This window comes from Falco punctatus (assembly GCF_963210335.1).
Source record: "Falco punctatus genome assembly, chromosome: 1".
NCBI classification, from domain to species: domain Eukaryota; kingdom Metazoa; phylum Chordata; class Aves; order Falconiformes; family Falconidae; genus Falco; species Falco punctatus.
Window position 1 is genome coordinate 96,793,161 of NC_137580.1, and position 17,841 is coordinate 96,811,001.

Here is a 17,841-nt window from a genome sequence, read left to right on the forward strand (position 1 = left end):
AACAGCACCTTCAGCATCGTCTGAAGCTGCAGCCCCCAACTGCCGGGCTCCTGGAGCAGGTTTGGGCTTCAGGCACCTGGAGCAGCGAAGCATCAGCTCTAAAAGGATGCTCATGATTCCTTGGCAGCTTTAATCGGGATCTGGGAGCAAGCTAGCATCCCCCCCGCTCCAGCCTAATGCCCAACCTGACATTTAAAATAGCCTTTATTGCCACATACTTACATTTTAATGTTTTCATGGTACTGCCTGGTGTCTGAAGGCTGGTTGTATAATGGCTGAAATAAATAAGAAAAATGAAGGCATAAATGGTACAGTCTGACATTTAGAAGCTTAAACCCATCAGAAGTGCTGCCACCTGGATGCAGGTCCCTGTCCCCCTGAGCTGTGCCAGCCCAGGCACCAGTCCCCCTGCCCCCAGCCGTTCTGGAGGGTGCTGGCTCCCGGCAGCCCTGCTGGAGATATGGTGCATCCCGGCTCAGCCCGTGGGAAGGCAGGCAGCACTCGAGTGAGCACTCGAGCGAGCTGGCTCAGAACTCCATTTGTGATGGAGTCCAGATAAACACAGCACGGCGGAGTACATGGCTGTTATTTACCGCCTGAAAAACGCAGTGCGCTTTGGAACATATGACATGGGGGAGGCGAGGGGAAAGGGGGGCTTGGGGAGCGGGAAGAGACAGTCTGTGTGCTGCAAATTGTTATGTCTACGCGGCAAAAGCCTGCCTGAGCTCTGCCAGGGAGCCAAGTGCAGGCAACTGCAGGCAGGACAAGCGTTCACACCTGTGGCTTCCAGCAATGCCAGGGGTGGGATGGCCCCCTGCATGTTGCCGCAGTCTCTGGCACCCATGTGTAGAGGGATGCTCCTGGCCGTTCCTCCGGAGCAGCGCTGGGCTCCTGCAGGACAAGTGTTCTGCCCAGGGCTGCCCCTTCAGAAAGCCCAGTGACCACGGCTGTCCCCAACACCAGCCGCCAGCGCACCCATCACAGGGTTGCTCTGCCCCCCACAGCCCCAGCAGGGATGTGCCAGGGCCCTCCACGCAGAGTCAGGAGAGCTGGATCCATCCCTGGTCACCTTCAGCCAGTCACTGTCCCCACTACCTCTTCCCTTCCCATCTGCAGGGTGATGTACCCCTGGGGAGCCTGCCAGGATGATACAGGATCCCACCTCTAGAAGGGAGAGACACCACAGAGACCATGCTCAATCCCACCTGTTGTGATTAACAGCTCAGGCCATGCTCCAGGAGCTGTCACCAGTTGTGTCCACACAAGCAGGCTGACAGGCTGCTCAGGATTAAGCCCTTCAACACTCTTCCAGTCATTGACTACGCCACGCGTCCAAGACTGTGCTAATCAAAAGCTTGCCATGGCCCAACCATCACCAGCAACCACGCACGCAACGAGCACAGCTCCTGTCCAACCACAGAAACGTTGCCCAAGATTTCAAGCAGCTCATCCACAAGCCTTCCCCAAACCAGCTGCCAGCGAGCTAGCATCTGCGGCCAAACACGGGCAGGGGGACGAAGGCTGAAGGCAGCACCCTGGCCATGGATGGCTACATACCAACCAGCTCACCTTCCTGCTGCGGTCATATGGCTGAGGCTACGCTCAGGGTCCCCTCAATTTCATCTCAGATTAAACACAGGAAAAGAGAAAAACATCTACTGAACATCTGCTCAACCAAGCGAGCAGCTCTGGAGAGGACAGGACCTGCAGACACAGGGTTTCCCCTTCCCCAGTTTGAAGAAGGTGTTATTCTCACCTCCTTCACGGTATCGCCCCATCACCATCACAGGTTCTTGCCGCAGCAGCTTGTTTATCCACACAGCCAGCCTGTCTCTACTGCCCTGTAAAACCAGATGCTGCCTGCCCTCTCCCCTGCCACACACTGGGACAGCCACATCGCTCTGCACAGAAAGGGGCTGGGTGTAGCTCTCCCTGCTCTCTGCAGCCCACCGCCACTCCATCTGGGCACTAGCAGGTCCATCAGCTTCTTCTTCTGGCTGCCCTTGGACGTGTCCCTTGTCACTGGGAAAGCGCAGGTAATCCCCACGTGGAAGAGGCATGCAGAGGAGCCCCAGGCAGACAAAGGTGGTGAGATGAACCGTCGTGCCCCAGGAAGGCTGCAGGACTGCCAGCAGGATTCCAGCATCCGCTACCCTGTGAGGGGATGGCGGGCTGCTAGCCCACCAGGAGACACCCGCAAGGGCAACCACCCACCCCGTGCTGGCAGAGCCGGGGCAGACAAGAGGGACAAGCAGGTCCCCCAGAAGAAGACGTATTCTCAGCAGTGTCCCTTCCCCAGGGGTATTTCTATCATGAATCCTCTTATATCTGCTGGTCCGACTCCAGGCTCGCAGCTGGCTGTGCACTTTGCACTTGGAAATCTCAGAAGAACACAGACGTCCATCTCAGCACGTAGCTCAAGGGAGGCAGGTCTGCACCGTGGAGAGAAGAAATCAACCCATGGCTCTGGAGCGTCATGTCCACAGTCACCCTGGCAAAGCCCAACTGGAGGAACCGCTGGTGGCCTTGGCCAGTGACTTCCCCTTGGAAGACAACTGCAGGAACTGGTAACACTGATAAATACAAGTGTCTCTCTTCCCTCTGTGCTCATAAAAATCAAAGCTAAGAAGCCAGCATGTGGCGAGGCACAGAGACCTTCCCCCTGGGAAACACAGAACGTTTTGGTTTGCGTCTGGGTCAGAAGATGCTTATGCACATACGGACATTGCGGATGCCCTGATGCCACTCAGCTCACCAAGGGCTGCCGATTCTTCTCTACTACTACTCATCCATGACATAAAAAGCCGCTTAAATTCTTCTCTAGCAAACCTAAGCATTAACAGGCAAGCACTGGAACACATCACTTTAGAAGAAACAGCCAAACATCCAGAAATCAGAAACTCCAGGACTCAAAGCCAAGATCCACATGACACCAGCATCTCAAAGAGTTTTCTGTCTGCACAACAGCCTCAGCACCGTAGCTCAGCCCACGCAGTGCAGCAAGACCAGGAGAGAAGTTCCACCTACCCCATAGAGAACATATCCTCACAGACTACATAGTTACAGCAACTTTACTCTCAACAGGGCAGGAATGGAGAAACAGCATCTTCCCTCAGAGCCGTCCGCAACCTGCACGGAATTACTGCTTCCTCAACGAGCAAGCAGAAGGAAAGCTGACAGGTCAGATGGGTAAGGTGACATCTTCAAAACATTCACAGTGCTTCTCCAGGGTAAGGGACATGTAATGCATGTCTCTGGGGGATGACATTTAAGAAAGACATAATTATAATTCAGAACTATTACTGCAAAAACCTTGGATTTACTGAAAGCTCTTTAAAAATAAAACAGGATGAAAGGTCTCAATGGCTTTCTGGCCACTGCAGCATTCAGACTATACATCTCAATGGCATTTCTCCCTGGGGAAAACATGGGGTCATTTTTAAAATGGTACCGCTACATCGCAGGGATGAAATGAGCAGAGTCCTGGTTTACTGAGTCACAACCTCCTCCTGACCTGGAGGGCAGCACCTGCTTCCCAGGACCTGAACTGGATCCCTGCTTCCTGGGGACCCCTGGGCAGGAGGCGATTTCCACCACAGGGCCAGGTCCCCAGCCTGGCGGGGGGCAGCAGCCGCGACCACACAGCACACCAGCACCCTCTGCATCAGCTGGGGGTGATGTGGGGGCCAGGGAAGAGCTGCAGGGTCACCTGAAGCCCCAGCAGTGAGGATGGAGGAGCACCAGCAGAGAATCAGGCAAAGGGATCTGGGGACAGTTCTGCATGTTTAAAAACCCCAGAAGCATAAAAAAAGAGGTTCCTCCAAACAGGATGAGCCATGAATGACACCTCCAAGCCAAAAAAAGTGCAGGGCCAGGCCTGGCAGGGTCAAAGCACTGAGAAGCCAGGGACCAGCAACAAGCACTTGCTGCTTCCTTGAGATGCACAACCCAAGGACACCAGTTTCAGTGAAGAGCCCGAAAGCTCAGAGGGAGCTGTTTAAAAGACTGAAGTCAGGAATTCAAAGTTTCCTCCTAGAGCTGGGCCATCTCCCAGCAGCTTCCAACTTGATGGGAAACACATCACACAGACCCAAACCCTCTGGGTAAATCCCTATTTATGCTACACTGGATCAACCCCAAAACCCCTCCTTCCACCTAACGCCAGGCAGCCTCAGCAAGCCCCTGGATGTGCTCAGGCAGTAAGATTTCTCTCTTTGCTCACACACAAACCCCTCGGAGAAACCTGCTGCCAGCAAGACAGAAAGCAGAGCCCCACCGCAGCCCCCCTGCCCCACTAAGGCCAGCACAAGCAGGGAACGCAGCCTCCAGCTCCATCCTGCCAGCAGCATCCGAGGCCTCGCACCACCTCACTGCGCTCGCAGCCGTGATTTGCCAGCACTGCCGTAACCTCCAAACCCTCTGCCATAACTAACCTATTTCTACTGTGACCTCTTGCCTCACACCATCAGCCCTGGCAATCTCCCCTGCCACAGAGCTGACATGCATCTGCCACCATCGCTGTTGCAAATGCAATAACCGGGGCTCTCTGAACAACCTGAAGCAAGGTGCCGAGCAGAGCAGAGAGCAACACAAGACTGTGTTTCAGTGACAGTCACCACCGCTCCTTGCAGAGGTTTTGCACAGAATGAGCACCAGGCTGCTCAACCTCCCTGCAAGAGACTCCTGGGTTGCAGCAGCGCCAGGGCTGGTGCACGGCGTGCGAGACACGGTGGAGCAGGCATGTGCATCGGGCAGAGCACGCAAGGCTACTCTCCTTCCTGGAGCTGCTTCCTTTCCAACTCAGAAGAAGACCTGACTATTCATCCTGTCTCTCAGAGGCCGCTGGCAGGCCCCGGGTGCTGTTTTGCCCCACACGGCGTGGGGGCTGGGCCATAGGAAGTGCCTCTCTCTGCGCAGGATGATGAGGCAGTGCAAGGCACACACAGAGCCCAGCCAGGGGTTTGCAGGGGTCTCTCAGCAGAGGCTTCCCAAGCCCTCTCAGGAGCAAGGCAGGGTGACGAGGAAAGGCTTGCACTGGGCTCTGCTACAGCCCCCCCGTGCAGTGTCAGCAACAAAGCATCAACAAACAAAAAAAGGGGAAAAAAGGAAGGGGGGGGGGGGGGGGAAGGGGGGCAGGGGGGTGGCGGAATGCAACATCTTTTGGATGAGGAAGCACTAACCCCAGGCATCACCAGCCTTCAGAGACGAGAGCAAAGGATTTGACCCTGGTGACTCAAAGGAAAAATTGCGAGCGCTACCTCCCCAACCAAGGAAGTGGGCTCCGACACGCAGCAGCGAGCACCAGCTCCCTTGTGACCTCTCCCTTACACACCCGGGGAAGACAGCGATCAGCACCACCTCCACAAGGCAAGCCCAAATTACAGCTGCCAAGGACCGTGGGCTGTCCACTGCACCTCACATCTGGTGCCAAACAAGAGATGCTCCATCAGACCGTGGCCGTCCCGCTCCCATCCTGCCAGCAGCATCACTGCAGGTGCACCTTTTAGACACCCTGGTCCGGGACTCAGCCCGTCGGGCTGCTTTCAGCCACCCCTCCAGCAATCCCACCTGACTTACAGCTGGATTCTGCCAGCTGAGGGGGCAGGCCAAACCTGACTGTTTATTGTAAGTTGTTTTTCTCAGCTTCCCTGCGCACGAGTGAGAAACAGGCTGTGTGTGAGTCCCGATACCTGCAGGTCCTTGCAGCGGTGACTGTGCCGTGCTTAGATGGAGCACCCTCCAGCACCCACCTCCATTTGCAGCGAGTGGGACAGCGGTCCCAGCACCCATCCCTTCCCCCAGCACCACCAGCCCGGCTGGCCAGGCAGCAGCCCCAAAGCCCTGGTGCTGTGGCTGCCACCAGCCGATGAAACCACCAGCATCCTGAGCAGCGGCAGAGTGCGCCGGAGCCCCTGCCGCCCCCAGCCCCGCTGCAGCGGGTGAGGAAGGAGCCTAAGGGTTAAGGCTCTCCGAAGAGGGCTGCTGTGTGTGTTTGGGTGCTCAGCTCAGCCGCTGTGCTTCCTGCCTCGGTGCTGTGCCAGGGGAGGGCCCGGCCAGCAGCAGGGCTCCCTTCTGACAGCTCAGACACACACCGGGCGCTGTGCTGGCTCCAAACCTTGCCCCACTCCCCCTCCCCGCAGCCAGAGCGAACACTCACCAGCTCCACCTGGGGACCCAGTCCTTCCAGGATGCGGTGGGCAGCCTCTGCCTTCTTCTGCAGGGAGGAAAAGGGAGAGAGAGAAAACTTATTTCTGCCATCAGTTACAGCTGCAGCCCTCCACTCCAGCTCTGCCCTGGGTGAAACCCCCTTCCCAAACCTCCCCAGAGCCACACAAATCCCACCCCTCCCTGGACGTGGGTGGAAAGGTTCAGCTCTGCCTCTGGACCCGCAGGCAAGCCCCATGGATGATGGGCTTTGGCACTTGAGTTATCATGACTTTAATGCATCCGAGGTCTGCCTGGGAAGCGACCCCAATCCACAGCCCCCCCGGGTACCAGGTGGGGGGATCGCACCCGCTACCTCCGCACGGCCGCCGTGCCAGGAGGAGGGTGGGCAAGCCAGCACGCACGCAGAGATGCCCTTTCTAGGATTCATCGCTTCACGAGCATGTGACGGTTAGATGTGAGCTGCCCTCAGCTCCTCATCTCTTGCTTCCCTCCCCTCCCCGCTGCAGAGAAGCCCTGTGCTGCCCCCCCACCCCCAAGCCAAGCTACCTAGTGCTTATTAGAGGGGAAAAAACCACCCAGGAACACGTGTCAGGGGCTGTGCAGTGGTTACTAATTAAACAGGCCTGAAAAAAAGACATGGGTTGGCTGCAGCAGGCATCTAAATAAAAGATGACATTTTCAGTAAACAGCACTTCCTCGCAAAGCCCCGGCTTTTCGGTGGGGGTTACTGACAGTCGGATAAATCCAGATCGCTGCACGCTGCCGACAAGCCATGGGGCTGAGCTGATAAAACCAAATACCTGACAGTGAGAGGGGCAAGGAGATGGAGGTATTTGTTCAATAAAATAGGTAGGTTTAGATACTGGGGGGGGGGGGGGGGGGTGTCAGGGGGGTGTGTGGTAGAAAACCCACAGTTGCCTAAAATAGGAGTGAAGGAGCAGTGGGCTGAGCTTCCCCAGGATTTAAATATTTAAATGGAGGAAGGGGGCGGGGGGGTAGTGGGGAGGAGAAAACCCTTAAACCCCTTTTTTAAAAACACATTAAACAGTTTTAACCTGAACATTCAACATTTTAACCCAATAAACACTAGAGCCTAATGGAGCTGCAGGGTGGGAGCTAGGGGAGCCCTGGGCTCCCCAGAAGAGCCAGGAGGGCTCTGGAAAACCCTGGGCGAAGACCCCCCGAGGCAGGGAAGGGATTTCAGCTTTGGGGGTCTGGCTCACACTGCTTTCCAGCAGTGAGCACCTCTCACCTTCACACCGGCTCACGGCGGGATGTTTCCCAGGGTCTCAGCGCAGGGGATGTTTCACCAAAAGCCAGCAAATTGCCCTGCCCAGCTTTCCCCCCCCATCCACCCCACTAGGTGGGTTTCCAAAAGCTTCCCTTAACCCCCCGCTGCCAGCTGGTCATCAGAAGTGCCAATGCAGCCAGTAGGTGTGAAAGTTCCTGGCCGGGGCTTTGCAGACCCACGCACAGCCCCATCTGCAAGTGCGCACTTTTGCACAGTTGGCCTCGGGCGCAGCTGCATGAGTCACCCTGCCCGCAGGACGCTCAGCACCCCAGCTCAGCACCCCAGCCCTGCTGCAAAACCCACGCCAGCTGCCTTGCCGCAACAAGGCGACCAGGACACGTTTCCAGCTCCTCTACTCTACGCTTGGGAGGATGCAAGGCTTCTTGGCAATTTAGAAGTGATTTCAAGGATGCTAGGAGAGATGTAACCGTGATGTGTGCCTGCTCTGGCACCATCCCCACACGTATGCACGGTGCACACAGCAGCCCCACTATTAATGCATTCCTGCGTGCTCATTTGCAGCACTCCTGCACAGTGGAGCAGTGTTCAGAGATGTCGTGATCACTGCCTGGACCTCACAGAGAAGGACACAGACACACACAAGCAGAGCAGCTAGTGAAGCTGTGACAGAGCCCGAAATGCAGGTGGAGCGCATCCCGGGGAGCTGCTCTGCCCCTCTGGCCGCTCCCGAGTCCCTGCTCCATCCCAGGAGCCCCATGGGTGGGGAGGTGCCCCCCGCACCCATGTCTCTCTGCAGCCCTCAGGGATGTGCAGACAGGGCAGCCACCCAGCGCCTTGCTCCAGCATTACCCCTGTGTCACCCAGTGCATGCCATGCTTCTGTCCAGTGCCGGACTGGCGGCAAGATGCTTCCAGGGAGCACCGGGAAAGCACGGTCATCCAGGTGACGGAGACGGGTCTTTGGAGAGCAAGTGCATCCTGGAGCAAAGGCTGGAAGATGCTGGGAAACAGCCGCAACAGAAGGAAGCGCCTGCCCTTGCTTGGGCTCCAGGGAAAGGGGCCACGTGTTTACAGACCGCAAAGACATTTTCCACACTGCAATGAACTGCTCCCAACTCTTCTCCCATGCCAGACTGCTGCCGATGTGAGTGTGCCTCATGCTCCCCAGCGAGGACAGGGATTGTCACTGTGACTCCTCACGTTCTCATTAGCACTTGGCAAACCATCCTTCTACCAGCTCTGGAGGTGACAGCTGTAGGGGACCATGCGGCCAGCAAACCTCCACAGAAAACCAGCTTTATGTCAAGGTACCACATTAAGCATCCTCCGTGGCTACTTGATGCATAAAGGAACGAAGGGACCATCCCCACCTGACCCACGGGGGAAACAAAGCGATCCCCGGCGCCAGGACCTATCTGCAAACCACAGCATGCACGAAGCTTCACACACACCCTGAATAGTAACAGACACGTGTCTACCCGGCTCCTAAAATACCACATCTGCTACAGAACGCGTGCCTCTTCCCCGCCAGATCCCTCCCCTGAAGGGGGATTTCCCACCAGGATCATGACGACGGAGCCCCCAGCCAATGCAGCACCCAGCTCTGCTGTCCCCGAGGATTCTTCAGCTGATGATGGGGAAATCAAATGCCAGCCAGCACAGCCCAGGGGAGGAACCCAAGGGATGCACAGCCTGGCCCAGCTCCCCCCAAAGCATCAGACATTTTCCTGCTGTGCGTCGGACTCCATCAACAGGGACTTGCCCCGTCGAAATATTCATCGCACCACGGAGAACTCCCAGCCAGCACTTCAGGTTTTGGTCTCCACGAGCTGCAAAATCTACTGACCTTGGAGAACATCAGCACCCTGGCATTCAGAAGTCTTTAAATAATTAAAGCCAGGGGGTAAGATTTTCAGTGGCGGTGTCATTAAAACTGCTGCAAAACACTCTGTGTCCACTGCCAAGAGGGTGATTTTGGCCAACCACCCTCCTGCCCACTGGCAAGCGGAAAGTATCAGCTTACCTGAATTTTTTGTGGTGCATACCCGGGACAAAAAAAAAATTAAAAAAAAATCAGCAAACCGATTAATTGTAGGTAGAAGATTGCAGCCCCAGCTTGAGGCAGCCAGTCTCACCGAAGGCTTGCTCTCCTGGGGACCAATGCTGGTGAAAGATGCTCTGGCAGCAGCGGATGGCACAGCCAGGGACCGATGTCACTGCAGGCCCTTGTGTACAATGCAATTAACTTTGTGAAAAAGCCAAGTATGTTCAGCTGCTGCATTTGCCATGTTTAGACACCTTAATGAGGCAACCCAGAGGCAAATCACCACAGGCAGAACATGTGGTGAATCAAGAAGAATGACATAATTTGTCTTGCATTAACCAACTGTAATATACACGTCTCCAGAACGGAAGATCAGGAGGGAAAGCTATTCTGAGCACGTCATAGCTTTGTACGTACACAAAGAAATACCTCTGTCTTTAAAGCTGGCCAATTAACACTGACACCCACTGTAATTGCTGATGCTCCTTGCTGCATTTATCAGATCATAGCAGAACCGTAATGAGCTGCCTGAAAGGCCACGCAGACAGAGGTGAGAGCTGTCGGCAGAATTGGGAAGGTCATATTACATCCAACAGAAGGTTCTCACTGTGCTGGGGCCCATCCTGAAGGACACACAGATCCAGAGACACGCTCCCACCTGGGGAACCAGCTAGCCAGAAGCTCAGCTGGAGAATTTAGGCAAATGTCCAACTGTTCAGGCGCAAGTGCAGCCCCCAGCTTCCCCTACCACCACAGGACCTTTGCTGAAAACCACCAGCAGCCCGTTAAATCCTTTTCTTTCCAAAGGCACATCCACCTAGGACTTGATTCCAATATTGATTTTGTTAGGAGTACATTTAGTGATTGACCCTGCGAGAAGGAAACCAGAGAGTTCATCCTACATCTGCTGAATAACCCTGCCCATGCCTGCAATCTCTTTCATTTAACAGAAATAAATATATTGGGAAGCAAAATTACTCATTACTTCTGGTGAGCCACATGAAGATCCCCACTCATTTTATATTCCCTCTGGAGCTCCACAGCAAGCAGCTAATGACCCCTTTTCCCGATTCGGTACAGAGCCCTGAAATACTCCTGCAGCACCGGGAGCAGCGGCGTTCGTGGAGGGACTGAGTTTTGCTCCCATTTACATCAGAGTCACTTTGCTCCAGTGGAGCAGCTCTGGGTTTGGACCAGCTCCGGGTTTGGAGCAGCATGAGCACACCACGGTGCTTCCGAGGGCAGCGTGAAGCACATTTAAGCACGACCCAGCTGAAGAGCAAAGCCCATGGTATACGAGCCCTCCATGTGCATTCTCACAGGGATCAAGGTGTCTCAAGAAGCACAGCTGAACCATGAGCCCCGATCTGTGGCACTGCGGACCTCACAGATGCCAAAGGAGACCTGCAGATGTGGCACACAGGAACATCTGTCCCTAAAGAACAGCCCCCTCCCCGGGCAGGGGCATGGGCAGGGACACGGGCAGGCAGACCGTGCTATTACCCCATCTCATGCTCCACTAAAAGACTTGGAGCTAAAGATATCTTCGCCAACAACAAACACCTCCCTGTAGACTATGAAAATCTCCATTCTCGCCTAAAAAGCACTTGGCTTCCAAAGTAAACTCCAGCCCCTTGTTTTTCCTTTGAAGAAACTTAAAATAGGCTTGGGAGGGGGAAGCGGGCAGGAGAACAATTTCCCGGCCACGTGAGCTCCCGCGGGGATGACGAGCCGACCCCGCGAGGCAGCCGAGCATCCGAAACCAGGGAAGGGAGTGTCTGGGATTTTGCATAGGCTCTTAAAGCGAAGTTTAAAAATGGAAAAGAAGGAAACACAAGAGTTATTTTGAGAAAGCGGATCTGAAATTAGGAGGCGGCATTTTCTTGGACCGGCTCCAGCCATGGCTCCATGCAGCACAAAGCTGCTGCAGCTGAACCGTGCTCCCGGGGTTATTTATAGCAGCCCATAGGCAGCAGCGCTGGGGAGTGGAAGGGTTGGTGTTTGGGACCAGGCATGTCCTGCAGGGAGATAAGCAAAGCTCTCCGAGAGGCAGGAGAGCTGTGTGCAGGGCGGCGCTGGCAAAAACCCCTGTCCCAGCAGCACAATGTCCTGGGGACAGGCAGAGCTGCAGGAGTGGCACAGCAAAGAGGCAGGCTGGAGCTGGATTTTGTTGAAAACAAAATGCAAAGAGAAGCGTGGCTGAAGTCAGCCAGAATCATGGAGACACCTTTCTAGATGAAGCAGAAAGCAAACAGTCTGGGGGGATTTCAAAGCTCGACGCCGAGATCTGCTGGGACCAAACCACAACCTGGCAGTGCTGGTTTCCTGGGGAAAGGTTTTCATTCCTACGACCACAGGTACTAATTTTTTCCCCTGTAAACCTCCGTATCCTCTCTCCGAGCGCCAAACCACCCCAGCAATGTGCCGCCCTCCCCACAAAGCAGGTGGGATGAGCCCCAGCGCCGTGGGAAGGGAAGACACCGCTCCCCCCTCCCCGTCTCCCACAGCCAGCAGGGATGGCCACCACCAGTGCTCCCAGCCCAACCTGGGAACCCAAGGATACGTCTCCTCCTCAGCTTCTCCTTGAAGCCAAACGTCCCTGAGCATCAGGGGACATCGGTCAGCCTCAGTGGCACGTGCCAGGCTCCCCTCTGCCAGCCCAGGGGCTGATGCTCTCCAAGGGTGCCCATGCGGGTGCCCCGCACAGCCCCCTGCCTCCCTGAGCTTGGCCAGAGCCATGCCCTTGCTACGCCAGCGGTGACAGAGCCCCATCCCTGCTGCTCAGGCCAGCAGATGTGTGCAGCGGTCGTTACAAATGACTAACCACAAATAGCAAGAAAACTGAGGAAACGAGTCACATTGGAGCCACGTGTCAACACCAGTCCCGGCCTATCCTGTGCGGAGCGTGACAAGCCGACTCATTTTGGTGGCTTGCCAGTCTCCGGCTTTGGCTAGCCATTGCCAGCCGGTTTCTGTGGTCACTCGCTCACACTCCATCCCTGGCCGAGGGATGAACCCCCGGCTGGAACTGGATTTCCATTCGCACACAGACCCAGCATCACGCGCTGCTGTCTGCGAGGTTGCGATGCTGTTCAGAGGCGTGTTAAGGTTAAAGCAAGGTGCTAACAAGGCTCTGCCATTGCAAACCGTGGCTGAACGTTTTGCCATCGCAAACCTGCTGAAAACATTGGCATTGCACAGGCAGCTTTCAAGAATCAGTCGTGGCACTGGAGCAGTTACGGGAAAGCTCTGGTCACTCAAGCCCAGGAGCCAGAGCTGTGCCACGGGGTCTGCCCTCCACCCTCAGACAGACTGGGGTTGTCTGCACTTCTTGCCTTTATTTCCAGGACCTGAAAACACAGGACAAGGCATTATTTGGTCTGGGTTAGTTGTGGACAAAGCACCTGTGTCAATGAACCTGCTGGGAACTCCAGATCCTGAAGCAGATGTTAAAAATAGACACCAGGACCATTAAAAAAAACAACCAAAAAAACCCACTTTCCTTAAAATCCAAGAGAAAATGAAAGGATTCTCAATGACTCCAGGCTAAATGTTTCAATTTATCTTTTTGGAAACCTTGTTAACATGCAGAAGCGTTAAAGTCATCTAAACTCTGACCTTTCCAGTTTTATCCAGACCACTCGAAAGCCCATTTTGCATCACCAAGCCAAGATGAGGCAACCCTGGAATAAAAGTTATTAGAAACAAAAGCAAAACAAACGAGGCCTTTTCAGTAGCTAAATACAAAATGCGCCCCCCCCCCCCCCCCCAACACACACTACCACAGAAACGATAAATTCTAAAAAACCCTGCAGATTTAATGCTCGAAAGTGGTTTCACTGATAAGGTTTTATTTACTGCACTAGCTCCGTGCTGACGATGCAGGCCTGATTCTTCCCTTTCTAATGTAAATCAGGAGTTCATAGAAAATCAGAGTTATACAGACATAAAACCCCCATGGGATCTGAGTCACACTCAGTGCCTTTGAGTAGTTAACGGCTAGATTATACTTTGCAATACTAAAAGTGTTCATTTATTTATTCTCTTATTTATGGATGGGGCATTAATGCTTTATGAAGGTATTTGAGGAGGGTAAATGGATAGCTGGGAACACGCTCCGCACAGACACAACAGCAGGTGGGGGTGGGAAAAGTTCAAAACAATCCTTTGAATTCCAATTTTACAGCATAATGCTGAATTTATAGATAGATAGCTGTGCCCTTTTGAAGGAACAAGCACAGAGACAGAAAACGAATTAAAATTTAATCTTATTGATTTCCACCAACTCAAGCCCCAGAGCGAGGCAGACACCGCTGCCTGCTTCCCCTGCCTGCGCTGCATCAAACGCAGTTTTTCGGAGGGCTGACAGCAGAGCAGGGATGGGCTTGCGTGGCCGCTGGCACCCGCAATGTGCCAGAGGTAATGCGGGGAGACCCATCCCAGCCCTCGCCACGCTGCGGTGGGTCGCAGCACGTGGCGTCCCCTCCCTGGCACAGCGGCGGAGGGCAAAGGCACACTGTGTCCTGATGCGACCTCTCCCTCGCCAATAAATGAGCTCAATGTTTTAGAGGAAAGCTGACGCGCGCTTGTTTGCAGGGATGGGTCTGACACAAGGATGGAGGCTGCTTTTTGGCTGCTGGTCCCTGCCTGGCTCTGATGCACGGCAGGGCTGCAGAGAACCTTCAGCCACCTGACCAGGCTTGCGGAGAGCTGGAGCTGGGTACCTGCAGGCTCCACGTTCTCACCATGGTCGGAGAGAAGGCGTGAGCACGTCTGCATGCACGCGTGCATGGTGGCCAATGGGGGACTTTGGGGACAGAAGGAACTCAGAGGAGAATTCACCCAGCCAAGTCAAGGTGGGCTGCTGGCACGGGCAGGGTGGCTGTGGTGCAGCTTCCTCCAGGATGCGCTGACAAGCAGGGCTCAGCCAGCCCAGCATCGGCACAGAGAGCAATGCGGAGCAAGAGCAGTGCTGCCCTCCTCCCCGTGCTTAGCAAGGGACCTGGAAATTTCCACTGAAAGCACAAAAACATCTTCAAGCTCAGGTATGCTCAATCAATTTCAAGGGAAGATGGATGCAAGGAATCTTGTGAACAGCCCAGCGGAATAAAACCACAGCTAAAAATACACACAGGTGATCTGCCCTGGTTATGGGGATCTGAGGTGGAAGAAAGCACTGTTCTCTTGATACAATAACACATCCCAGAGGGGCAAATTAAAGCCCGCAAGGAGGCTGTGCTACACAGCTGCCACCCTACAGATGCCAGACCCAGCAGGGATCAGCTTCCCCCACAGGGGAGACACTAAAGTCGCTCAAATGATTTAATTTAGATCTCCAACGCCTGCATCGCTATCAGTCTCTAGCAGCAACCGAGATGCCCATCACAGTCTCATTTCCCCGGGTAGCTCCACACCATCCTGCCAGCATCCGGCTCCTGCAGGAGGTGACAGGGACTGGCAAAGGTGACATGGGTGCACCCACCCTGCACCCATGCACCCTGCAGCCAAAGCAGTCCCCTGAGCTCCCCACTGCACCCTCTGAACAACCTCGGCGATTTTAGCACCCATCAGTTTTCAAACATCCTTCTGTCTCTTCAAGGACTAAAAGCACTTTTGAAAATAGGACTCAGATGCTTCTGAAAATGCTACCCACTGATTATTCTCAGTTTAGTCTATGGATAGTCCCACAAATGTTAACTTCCATCCTCATGCATCCTTTCAGAAATGGTGCATTTTGCACTCACAGTTGAAATTTTGGCTTGAATACAAGCCTGTGTGTTTTTTTGTTACACTGCAAACACTTCCCAAAAGGTACTTCTTTGGGTGCAACTTCAAGCTCATCTTTGGCAAAAAGATAAAGTGGTTCCAGTCAGCACACATCCAGGGCAGGAGGCACCTGGATCCTAAATATCAACTGCCTCTCTACAACCCAAGTCTCCCAAAACCTTCCCACATGCAACCACAGCCTCCCAGTACAGGATTTCACCACAGTTAAGAGCAGCTTCTCTCTATTCCTCCCCGCAGCGCAATCTGTACAGTCCACTTTTTTTTCTGGAAATCAATTACTTGTCCAGCAGAGTGTAGCAAGAGGGCATTACAGGTCACGTTTTCCACAATTATCCTCTCTGACGCTGAGTAACTTTTCAAATTGTATATGTTAAATAGGTCACAAGAGGGAAAAGCAGTGTGATGGGCGTTCAGCATTGGCTGAATTTTGAGAAAATCGGATACAGGCCCGCGCTGACCTGCATCCCAACCCTTCATCCATACCCAGCGCAGCAGTGAGAAAAATATACAGACTTCCCTGATAACCATAAGCTAAAATTAGAAACCATTCACCCCTGCAAAGCCACAGCTATCGCCAAAAGGAAAGTAGGTCACAGAATGGCTGGCTAACTTGATTTTCTGGCAGTTCTAGCTGCTCTGTCCTCACATAACCTCTTCTCTCCCATGGACCATTTTTGGTGTCTCCTTTGTTCGGGGTATAACTGCACGCAGTGTGCAACTCCGGCACAGCCTGGCAGGAGCGGTGGGAACGGGCACAGCAGCTCCTGCGTGCTCGTGGAAGCACAGACCCGTGGTTCATGAAAAATTAAACTAGAGCCAGGCGACAGCCCCTCCACGAAGCACGCCGCCTCCCACCTGCTCTGAGATCGGCACAAGCGCTGGCTTTCTGCCCCTTCCACAATATTGCTCTTTAAAGATCAGCTCAGCCTTTGCCAGCTCTTCTGGGGCGCTCTGCTCTCCCGCCTCTTCCCCAGGTCTAAATATCTTCTTTTTATCTGTGTTTCTTACCATGCACTGCTCCCTCCAGCAAGCCACAAGCCGAGCGAAGGGAGTAAATCAGGCTTTTCCTCCCTTTGTGCACAGGCTGGAGCCCCGGCTCAGCCATTACAGCCGCTTTTCCTGCAAAGCAGACCTTGAGGCATCCAACTTGACCGCTTTTCCACAGTACAGAAGGGGCAGAAAGGCCTAAAATTTGGCTCAGTGACTTTTCCCACTCTAGATCAATACATCTTTATCTGGCTCAAAGCCCTTTGCCTCCTACCAATTCACCTGGCAATTAAGTGTTAAGCTGCAGCCTGGGGCTCTCCCGGCATTCCACTGACAGCTGGGTACACCCAGAGGGTCTGCTGCCACCAAGCCCACCCAGAGCAACCTGACGTCCAGCTACAGCCACCCTTTTCCACCCATGATCCTAAGTGACATTGCTCCCACGTCCTTTCCACTTCCAGCTTTCCTCCCCCAGCCCCAAGAGGAGGAGCAGTCATCACCAAAAGGCATCCCAAACATGTCCAACAGAGACGAGAGGCTGCAAGCTGAGCTTGGGGATGCCCTTTAGGAGGACAGCTGCATCATAGATGCCGCTTTTGTTACTTAAGGCAAAGGCAATGCTGTTGGGAAGGCCCAGCACACCCTCCCCTTGCAGCCTGCAGCTCAGCATCTCCCCACCATGGTACTTAAAAGGGTCCTTCCAACACCCAGCCTCAGCTATTGCAATCAGCCAGCAAGGCTCTGCCCACCCTCCACTGCCCAGGAACAGATCATGTCTTCTTCAAGGAGGAACTTCCCTCCAGCCTGCTATGGTTTCTATCAAGCAGAAGGGAAGGGTGGTTTGGTTTGAGTCGCCTACCCACAGACGGGCTTGCTTACACGCTACTCGCACGGGGACTTTACAAGAAGAGGGGAAGAATCATCATTTACCCATCCCAGAGATCATGTGGACACGAACGTGGAACCAGATTTGGAATTATGCAGACATTTGGTGTCAGACATGACAAGCACCCACCTGGAACAAGTGCACTGTATCGTGAAGGTCAATAGCACAACGCTCCCGGTACCAGGCTGGCTTTGAGGAGCAGCGTAACTGGGAATGGTCAGGCACAGTGACAAATGGGTGCCACCAGCTCTGAGCACGGTGCATGACACTGTCCCAGCTATTACAGCCGTGCCTTTCAAGCAGAAACGTGGAACTCTACGCTCGCTCTCCGCACTCTTTGGCACCACCCATGGGACAGGGCAGCAACCCCCAGGGTCTGCCCCAAGTCACGGCAGAGCCTTCGACAGCAGATTGTGTCTGCTGTGGAGAAAGTGATGGGACACTCAGGGAGACGGGAGGGAAAGGCTGACCCTGCTGCTGGTGTGGGCAGAGACCAGAGGTGACAAAGCAGGACAAGGGTACAGCAGGACACTCAGCCCTGAGCCAAATCCAGCTAAGGAGGACTGCTACGACACAGGCCACTGGAGATGCAACGGTTGAGGATCACCTTTCCTCCCTGCCTCAGCACCACCACCCGTTTCCTTCCCTTGTAACACGGTCCAGGCACGCGACAATATCCGAGGAGGATGGGGCTCAAGGGAATAAAGAACGAAAGCAT

The 17,841-nt window shown here is 54.3% G+C and overlaps 1 protein-coding gene across 15 annotated transcripts in view; it reads right to left on the bottom strand.

Annotated features, from left to right (window-relative positions):
* Positions 1–17,841, bottom strand: part of NCOR2 (nuclear receptor corepressor 2) — a 252,056-nt gene that overhangs the window by 103,391 nt on the left and 130,824 nt on the right. For 13 of the 15 annotated variants that reach the window (XM_080369504.1, XM_080369506.1, XM_080369505.1 and 10 more), the window contains 2 exons: positions 6,158–6,214; positions 223–275 (listed from right to left, as the gene is read on the bottom strand). In XM_080369504.1, the coding sequence (XP_080225630.1) occupies positions 223–275; positions 6,158–6,214 (110 nt within the window). Of the gene's footprint in view, positions 1–222; positions 276–6,157; positions 6,215–6,520; positions 6,668–7,420; positions 7,440–17,841 lie in introns of those variants that run through there. The other 2 variants (XM_080369499.1, XM_080369498.1) reach the window with 2 other exon arrangements.